The sequence below is a fragment of the Bolinopsis microptera genome, chromosome 4 (assembly GCF_026151205.1).
Source record: "Bolinopsis microptera isolate Bmic1 chromosome 4, MBARI_Bmic_1.0, whole genome shotgun sequence".
Classification (NCBI taxonomy): domain Eukaryota; kingdom Metazoa; phylum Ctenophora; class Tentaculata; order Lobata; family Bolinopsidae; genus Bolinopsis; species Bolinopsis microptera.
The window spans coordinates 16,037,370-16,047,634 of record NC_087075.1 but is presented as its reverse complement, the minus strand read 5'-3'; the positions used below and the strand labels follow the sequence as shown (position 1 = coordinate 16,047,634).

At 40.7% G+C, this 10,265-nt stretch overlaps 2 protein-coding genes across 2 annotated transcripts in view; both read left to right on the top strand.

Moving 5' to 3' along the window:
• Nucleotides 1–905: 905 nt before the first annotated feature.
• The window catches only part of LOC134814153 (peroxiredoxin-6-like), a 37,953-nt gene continuing 28,593 nt past the window's right edge, over nt 906–10,265 (top strand). Inside the window, exon 1 of the mRNA XM_063822191.1 lies at nt 906–915. The gene's annotated coding sequence lies outside the window, so the exon portion shown is untranslated. The remainder of the gene's footprint in view (nt 916–10,265) is intronic.
• LOC134814090 (guanosine-3',5'-bis(diphosphate) 3'-pyrophosphohydrolase MESH1-like) lies at nt 7,169–7,850 on the top strand. The gene has a single exon (XM_063822109.1). It carries the CDS (start codon nt 7,170–7,172, stop codon nt 7,740–7,742), a length of 573 nt encoding a protein of 190 aa, XP_063678179.1. The 5' UTR covers nt 7,169; the 3' UTR covers nt 7,743–7,850.

Genomic DNA, 10,265 nt, shown 5'->3' with positions numbered 1-10,265 from the left:
TGGGTAATCCAAGGGTTAGTTATGCTGTTGCGTTTAGTGGTTCTAGGAGTAAGAAGTTTGCAAGACAAATCTATCTTTTCTTGAAATAACTGCATGAAAGAGTCAAATGTGTCACAGCTGTGCTGGAACCTATCTATATCGTTTTCTATTTCAAGACAGAGCTTCTCTAGGTTAGCATTACTATAGTCGTAGTGTATGGTAATTTTGTCTGGTGAATCAGGTTTAGGCACAGAGTTAGGGGGAAGCTCAACAAGAGTGAATACAGGGTGATGGTGGGAGATATTATCAGATATCACACCAGAAATAAGGGATTGGTCTACTACATTGGTGTGGATATTGTCAATACAAGTCCTGGAACAGCCAGGCATTTGGTGTGTTGGTACTGATATGGTTGGTGTGAAGCCGTTGTTGAATATTATTTCTTGGAATTTGTCCTCTGATGGAGATGGGTCTTTCAAAATGTTGACATTGAAATCACCAAGAATGTATACTTTTTTGCCATTCAATTTTGAGAGAATACGTTCATATGCTTCGTTGAACAGTTCAAGTGATGCGTTCGGGGGACGGTAGATAACCCCTACAACAGTTGGGTCTTGCAAGCTAGTGATAGATACAAATAGTGATTCTATGTGTTCATTACAGAGAGATAAGCCAGTAATCTTGTTAAAGTTAAGGGAATCGTGCAGGTAAAGACACACTCCTGGCCCTTTACTCTTGAACTGGTTTTTCTTTTGACAAAAGTAACGTGATTGGTAACAGGAGGAGTATCCGTTAAGCTGATACAGGGCTCCATTTTCGGGATTGGTGTTTGTTTCTGCAAGGCCGATAACAGAGAATTTGTGGTCGATACAAGACAGCTCAACTGCAAAGTTGTCAAAGTTGGATGCATTTCCATCAATGTTAAGAAATAATTTGGACAAATATTTAACTGAATTTTTAGGTAGGATGGTGGCATTCAACTCTTTTATGGAGAATGTTTTGCAATTTTCAAGAACCTTTGAGCTATTGTAGATAGATTCTATATAATTGACTGGCTCATCATCAATGAGGCCATTGTTTGCAAAGTGGGGAGCTTGGTAGAAAGGGTTGTACCGAACAATATCATTGGCATCAGTGCATATTTTGCAGTATGTTCCATCTCGAAATTTGACTATGTTATCATCAGTTTTGCATTTCTTGTGCATTATTTTGTCACACATCTGACAAATTATGAATGGATGTCCAGCACGCACAGGTCTATTGCAGCAGCAGCAAATTTCGCATATTAGTTTGACTATCATGACTGAAGTACAGATCTACGGGGACGTGGGGAAAATCTATTTTGGGCCTTGGCAACAGCACTGGACAACCTCCCATCAACGGGGCTACCTAGGATCTTATGGGCAATTGCCCGGGAGAGTTTAAAGATACCGTTTGATCCAAGGTGGATTGGGTCATCCGGCTTCTTGTATCTACAGAACTGCTTGTTCAGTAGACCCTCTTCATCGACAAAACTATCAAAATCTAAAGTTCCTATCCTAGTGTTAGTATTACAGTAACCAAATAATAAACTATTAAATTCCATGGCTCTGTCATTCAGCCAGGAGGACCTAGTTGGTAGGATGGGTGAGACTATAACTTTAGAATATGGACACAAATCACAAATATTCTTGAGCTTCTTCGTCAGCTCATCAGCCCAATGTTTAACATCACCCCCTCCCCTTTTAATATTATTTACACCACAGTGTACTACAACGTTCTTGTATCCTACACAAATAGCAGGGTCTAACTGATCTATTGTGAAACATTCAACTCTTTTTCCAGGCAGTTTGTGACCAAATGTCCCTTTCCCTGCACCAAACCGGAGGAACCGGGTGTTTGAGTCACCAATAATCAATGTTGCATTGGTGCTGTTGCTAACATAACGGAACGTTATACTGAATCTTATGTCCCTCTTCTCAGTGCTCTTATCTATTCTGTGGTCCCAGAGGAACTGGGACTGCTTGCTCATGATATAAAGACTGCGTCCCTCTATCGTCTCAATGACTTCCCCATTTGTTGAGCCTTTCATTGAGAACTTAACCGAGCACTGGCTTCCTAAGGATACTGTGAAAATAGAACTGTCATGCACAAGCGAGTTCTCGTTGTCCGAGTGTTTGGGGAGAAAGCTGCTCTCATCATTGTACCGGTTGATCAAGCATTGATTAATAACTGTACCAGGGCAATGCTTCTTTATTCTTGAGGCAAGTTCAACAAGAACATCGGGGAGGTCTTCTGATTTGGGCTTAGCAGCTTTTGCCCCAGGGTAATCATATGGTTCTCCAAAGCTTATAACTCCATGCCCATTTTCTGAGTTACAGTCAAAAGCATCTTTCTGTTGATCAAGGAAATTTAAGAGCTCAGAGTTCAAGGTGGTATCAATGAATTCTGGTACATAAGACATAATGTGCTTGGACTTAGGTTCGTCTGCACTTGAAGGCTTCTGTGCATCCAGTAGGAGTTGTTCATGGTCTGATTCGCAGGCTGCTGGTGACCCTATGTTAAAAGGAGGTAAGGTCAGGTCAGGAGTGGACACGTTGGAAGACCTACTGTTTTTGAAACAGTTAATATCAAGTTTAAGTTCAGCAAGCTTGGAGTTGATGGAGTCAAGAGTCCTAAGATGGCTATCGTTGTCTTTCAAGCTTTTGATGGATATTTGGATGGCTTCTAAAGACTTGTGTATAGAGCTTCCGTCAGAGATAGTATGACCCATTGGAATGCTGGAGGGAGCTGACAAGTATGACGGGGACTTAACGTCGTGGTCACATTTCTTGCCACTAACGACAGCACAAACATTTTCAGCAAGGCCAAGCAAGGATAGGAGACCCTCTGCCAGGGTGACTTTATTAAGAGAGGAACAACCCTTAACCATAGATGGCGTTATGATTCCAAAGTTGTTCACTTCAACTTTCAAAAGGTTAGAAATGTTAAGCTTGATGATATCTATCTCTGAGCGCAGGCTCTGCGAATGAGTTAACAAAAAGTTGTCGAAGGGGGTAGACCCATTTGAAAAGAAACTAATAAGGCTGCTACAGTTTTTATTTTCCTCTGATTCCTCTGATTCATGAAGTATTTTGTCGACGTCGTTCAGTACTTCATCAATATCGGCAATGATATTTATAGTGGGTGTAGTCTGGTCCTGAACCGTAGCGGGAGTAGTCTGGTCCGGAACAGGTTGTGGACTCTCACACTTTTCTGGGTGAGTGTCGTTGGATGTATCAATCATGGCGTAGAAGCGTTGAGGGTACCAGACAGACCAGGGGGCACCTTCACGTCCAACCAGCACACTCCCTGAAAAGAAAGAAGAGCAGATAGCAGTTTCGAATGTTCTGTATTGGAAGAAAAAATCCAGTTTACAACAATGAAAGTGTAAACGGGATTAGTCAAAATGATTCAAAAGATTGAAAAATTGAACAGACTGACGGACTACGACACATGGGACAAAAGAGTGAGTGAGTATGAAAAATATGAGGTGGTTGGACTGGCAAGCCCTATCATTGAATCAGAATACATTACATATATAATCCATAGGCCACATAATATGTCAGCCTGTTCTTGGAGCACAGCCCCAAAAGTTATCAGAAGTGATGTTCAAGTTTAAAGTTTAAAATTCTTTCAACACTATCTACACATTAATCAGGGTTGTCCAATTGTCCAATTGTGGATTGTGGTGTGAATGGAGTTATACATTGCCAAACAGAAACATTATTCACTACAACTACTTAACTTCTTAACAGGTTAAGAGTGCCAGTCTTCTGTTTCAGCACCCCCTGGACCATCATAGTACCCCCGATGCAGTTGACTTTAGCAAGCCATGGACATATTGGACATCCTCAAATTATTTGTTATATAGTAGTGTTGAAAGTATTAAAACTCAGAGCCTCTCCCAGTTAAACTAGGCGTACCTCAAGGATCCGTTTTGGGCCCCTTGCTTTTTCTTATCTATATAAATGACATCTATAGATGTAGTACATTAGGAAAATTTGTACTATTTGCAGATGACACAAACATCTTTGTAGCTGCTGAAACTAAGGAACAAGCATACAAAATAGCGAATGAAATTCTCGACTCTGTGTGCCAATATATGCGCCATAACCTACTGCACATTAATGTTAAAAAATCTTGTTACATGTACTTCTCGCCTACTAAACGTAAGACCATTGATAATACTGAAAATGACTTGAATCTAGAAATTGATGGGATCCCGATCAAACAGGTTACTGAAACGAAATTTCTAGGTGTAATTATTGATGACAAACTGAGTTGGACACCTCATATCGAGAAACTAACTAAGAAATTAAACAGCATATGTGGCCGTATTTATCGAATAAAAAACTCCCTCCCCAGCCAGCTGTACAAACAGATATACCACACTCTTTTTGAATCTCATCTAGGATACGGTATAACTGTATGGGGTGGTGTATCAATTAATAAGCTTTCACCACTATTCCTTGCACAGAAGAAATGCGTCCGAATCTTATTTGGGGACTCGGAAGCATTTAGCGACAAGTTTAAACTTGTTCTCGTAGCAGGCCAATCCAGTGCAGTATAAACAAGAAAGGTCAAATATCCAATGAATCAACTATACCTCACATTAAACCGTGTTCTATATGTATCAGCTTGAGGAAGACTGGTGATAAACAAGCAAGGCCACATCGCTGCCAAATACTTGGGGCAGAATTCCACTCTAGAGAATCAACAAAACCTATTTTCCAATCTAAGGAACTAATGACAGTACATAACATATATAGATACAGATGCATTACTGAAACAATGAAGATAGTGAAGAGTCATCAGCCCATATCCATGTATTCTCTCTTTAAGAAGTCTGAGCTCAGAGATGACAGATTTGTGACACCACACTCATCTCACAATTTCGCATATAAAGGGGCAAATTTATGGAATAGGTTTCTTGAGCAGTCAAATGCACGTGGTAAAATAGGTTCACTAGGTTCAATTAAATCCCGATTGAAGCTTTCTATCATGAAGGCTCAACACCAACCTGACAATATTAACTGGCAGGACTTAAACTTCAACACTTTCCTATGAAAAGACCCCCATTTATATTTATATATTTTAGATTTTACACCTGTCACTGACATCATATATGCACCACAAAAGAAAAAAGATTCATTCAATCATTACATTATACACTCACTCCACCACACATGCACACAAAACATTAAAGCAGGTTACACGCGGGTGTAACGTTCACTTTATCCGAAGGGAAAAATAATACTTTACGTAACGCGCGACTTACGTCTTGGTAGCTAAATTATTCAAGTGCTATTTGTCAGAGCGACACAAATGCGCGAGCGCTTGCGCGGCTCACCTATCCAACACTCTTGTTTACATCGTATCAGGCAATGGTTCAGTTTAATTATGGTAAGGGCACAGCCTGTCAAAAACCCTTTTCGCATGATCCGTCGACACCGCCTGAAGGTGAATGCATAATAACGGATCATGAACGTACGGAATCAAACGTTAATAAGCTTGCAGCTTCCGATGAAAATGTATTCAACTTTGTGTCATGCTTGAATTGGTTTTGGACCTCTTCAATGCTTTTAATTTATTTATTATTGTTATTTGGTATTATGAGCTGATATGTATATATACATACGGTATCTAAAATTAAGCGTATAGCGAGCATATTTAACAATTTTTAAGCAATAATGTATTGCGAGCAGCTGTAACTTAAATATCGCATAAAAATCATATAATTATAACACAAAACTAAAATTTTATTGGAATCTAGGTTAAACTAAGATAAAATTAATATCAGCCCCTTCGCCACTCTCAGCAGTCAACCAGGGCTCATAAAAGCTTAACAGCGCCTGGGTCCGTTTACCAACTGTGCTAATGTGAGTGGTGGTGTGGTAAAACCCATTTTAACAGCGTGAATATTTATCAAATATAAGCGCGCTAGCTGCTAGCATACTTGTATCATTTAATTTTTAATCAAATTTATTCGGATATATATTTATTGATTATGTATTGAATTGGTGATAAATAATAAAATTGTCTTTTCTCAAAAATTGTCTTTTCTCATATGTAATATTATCACCAAACTAATTTTTTTAAATTCAATTTTTTTAGTTTATTATACTAAGAAAGCGTTTTTATTGGTTGCACGGCCACTTCTGAATTTAGAATCACCGTTTATTTTTTCTGTGAAGTAACCTGTGTTTTAAATGATTGTGGATCGGGTATGTTTGGAATGAGCAAATTTAGTCTTCATCTTCAATCTTGATCTTGTTTTAAGCAACAAATGTTACGCGGCGTTCTTTTTTAAGCTTCCCGAACAGGAGAAAAGCGAGCTAGCAATATAGGTACGTACTAGCGAGCAATAATAAACTAGCAATCTAGGTAACAACAAATATAGGAAGAGTGTAACCAAGATTAAGATTTATTATTTATTTTTACTGGAGGAAACTCCCTTATGAAGTCAAACATCCAAAAAATTTACAGTTTAGAGTTTGAAAATTAAGCTGGAGAAGTTTAAGAAAAATTGTAATTTTAGTTATTTCTGGGAAGTATGAATCGAGAGGTTATTCTTATTAAAGCAAGCTTCTAAATTCGGGATAGCCTGTGGCAGGCAAGCCCGATTCTAATGCTTCTACAGACCTACACAAGTGCAAGTAAGTAGGTAAATATTTCATGCTAGGCATGTGGCACCCATTACGGTAACCATCCATTGAGGTTATTCTTAAAAATGAAGAAAGTGATTGCATTGAAAATAGAAAGGATCATCGATTATCTTTCCTTTCATCATTATGTGTTAAAGAAGTATTTATTTTAATTTAAAAAATAGTATTATATAACATTTCTAAATTATCCCTACACATTTGTAAATAATTAGAATTGTGTAACTTAAATTATTTCAGAATTACAACTATTGTGTACTCAATAAAGTAATTATCACCTTTATATCCTTGTATCCTTGTATCCTTGTATCCTTGTATCCTTGTATCCTTGTATCCTTGCATCCTTGCATCCTTGTATCCTTGTATCCTTGTATCCTTGTATCCTTGTATCCTTGTATCCTTGTATCCTTGTATCCTATAGTAATGTTTATATTTTTTAGAGAAGTGTGATGATGTAATGTCATACATCTTACTTAACTTAATTTTTATCACTAATCACTAGATATAATGTCAGTGCAGGTTGCAAGAATGTCTGGGATGAAAGAACTTGTCAAGGCAATAAATTTTGCATGTGTAAAGCACACTGATCAAAGGCGCAAAGATGCTGCTAAAACTCCATACATTAACCACCCTGTTGGTGTGATGCACATTCTGTGTGAGGAAGCAGGGATTACTGATATTCCCACACTCATGGCAGCCGTTCTACATGACACAGTTGAAGATACTGACACATCAACACAAGAAATACTGGAAGCATTTGGAGAGGAAGTAGCTGGTATAGTGAAGGAGGTGACTGATGACAAGAATCTACCTAAAGCAGAGCGGAAGAGGTTACAAGTAGTCAATGCTCCCCATAAGAGTGAGAAAGCTAAGCTGGTCAAGCTCGCTGATAAATTGTACAACCTGAGAGACCTCAGCAAGGAAACACCTCAAGGGTGGACTGAGGAACGAGTTAAGGATTATCGACTCTGGGCAAGCAAAGTTTGTACAGGTCTGGTGGGGACTAATTCAATGTTGGAGGGTAATTTACAGGCAGAATTGGCTTCCCATGGAGTCAAATTTCCATGTGCTGAAAAGTAGAGCAGTTTGAGCACAATTTGAGGTGTTTTTTCTTCTCATTACCATTTTCATTTCGTCACATGCATTGGTAAAGCTATTCACTGACATTTTATTTGATGTTATGCTATTTTACATGTCGTCACCGTCATTTTAAAAGGACATAAGTCATGTTACGTCCTTTTTGAGTTAGCACCAAAAATGAGTTCCCCTCACCTAGGGGCATGTATTGGTACAGGTTTTTAAGCAAAACACTGATGTTTAATGATTTATAAAAATAAAATAAAATTTTTAAAAGGAGGTAACAAATGTTGCTTCTGTTTCAAAATTTGCTTCTGTAAATGTCATCATACTAAAAGGGCGTAATAAATCTTGCTACTTTTTCAAAGTTTTCTTCTGTAAATGTCATCATACTGAAAGGACGTAATAAATCTTGCTACCTTTTCAAAATTTTCGTCTGTAAATTTCATCATACTAAAAGGACGTAATAAATCTTGCTACATTTTCAAAATTTGGTTATGCGAAATTTTATCAAATGTAACAAATGTTGCTACCTTTTCAGCCACTAAGTTGTCACAAAATATCTGAAAATTGTACGAAATTAGAAAATTCAGACGAATTTTTTGGAAAGATTCGATTTACATTGAGTCAATAAAATGTGTAGTACAACAGTGCCCAAGTTATTGTTTGGTTGATTATCGGTTTGTGTAATGTGTATGCCACTGATGAAAAGACATGGGCAATAGCCCCGACCCATGATATTATTATGTAATATTGATCCTTAAGTTATAATTATTAAGAGTGTAGTAGCAGTAGTTCTGACATTTCAATAAAATTAAAAGCATCTATCCTAATAATAACAGAATGTGTGTTTGTGTGTTTGTGTGCGGGAAATTTCCAAGCAGCTAAATCAAGAAAACGGTAAGAGTTACGGGACTGGTTTTTTCGGTAAAGTGCAGAGATAACTCTGACGAAGCTAAATGGTAAAGGTTTTTTAAATCGGCCGGTGGTTAGTGGTTTAACTGATGGTTTTGTACCACAAAAGTGACATAAAATGAGCAGAGATCCCCCTTGCTCTCTCTCTCCCATTACTGCATAGTACTGCCATAGCGTTGGCAACATAATTAGTTTTAGCCCCCAGTAAGAGGCAGTATGTTTGAACTGTAGAGAGAGAGAGAGAGAGAGAGAGAGAGAGAGAGAGAGAGAGAGAGAGAGAGAGAGAGAGAGAGAGAGAGAGAGAGAGAGAGAGAGAGGGGGGGGTCATGTTTTTTGTCCGTTTTTGTCCGTTTGGCAGCTATATTTTCAAAACGGACAAAAAATAAAACGGACAAAACGGACAAAAAATAACAAAAATTGAAATAACATTTAGATACTTCCTCCTCCTCCTCCTCCTCCTCCTCCTCCTCCTCCTCCTCCTCCTCCTCCTCCTCCTCCTCCTCCTCCTCCTCCTCCTCCTCCTCCTCCTCCTCCTCCTCCTCCTCCTCCTCCTCCTCCTCCTCCTCCTCCTCCTCCTCCTCCTCCTCCTCCTCCTCCTCCTCCTCCTCCTCCTCCTCCTCCTCCTCCTCCTCCTCCTCCTCCTCCTCCTCCTCCTCCTCCTCCTCCTCCTCCTCCTCCTCCTCCTCCTCCTCCTCCTCCTCCTCCTCCTCCTCCTCCTCCTCCTCCTCATCCTCCTCCTCCTCCTCCTCCTCCTCCTCCTCCTCCTCCTCCTCCTCCTCCTCCTCCTCCTCCTCCTCCTCCTCCTCCTCCTCCTCCTCCTCCTCCTCTTCCACCTCCTCAGTCATCCTCCTCAGTCCTCCTCCTCCTCCTGAGTCCTCCTCCTGGGTCCTCCTCCTGAGTCCTCCTCCTCCTCCTCTTCATCCTCCTCCTCTTCATCCTCCTCCTCTTCCTCCTCAGTCCTCAGTCCTTCTCCTCAGTCCTCCTCCTCAGTCCTCCCCCAGTCCCCCTCCTCCTCCTTCTATTCAGTCCTCCTCCTCATCCTCCTCAGTTCTCCTCAGTCCTCCTCCTTCTCAGTCCTCCTGAGTCCTCCTCCTGAGTCCTCCTCCTGAGTCCTCCTCCTGAGTCCTCCTCCTCCTCCCCCCCTCCCTCTCAGTCATCCTCCTCAGCCATCCTCCTCAGACATCCTCCTCAGTCCTCCTCAGTCCTCCTCCTCTGCAGTCCTCATCATCCTCCTCAGTCCTCCTCCTCCTGGGTCCTCCTCCTCCTCTTCATCCTCCTCCTCTTCCTCCTCAGTCCTTCTCCTCAGTCCTCCTCCTCATCCTTCTCCTCAGTCCTCCTCCTCCTCAGTCCTCCCCCAGTCCCCCTCCTCCTCCTATTCAGTCCTCCTCCTCCTCCTCCTCAGTTCTCCTCCTTCTCATTCCTCCTTCTGAGTCCTCCTCATTCCTCCTTCTGAGTCCTCCTCATTCCTCCTTCTGAGTCCTCCTCCTCCTCTTTCTCCTGAGTCCTCCTCCTGGGTCCTCTTTCTCCTCCTCCTCCTCAGTCCTCCTCCTACTCCCTCTCAGTCATCCTCCTCAGTCATCTTCCTCAGCCATCCTCCTCAGCCATCCTCCT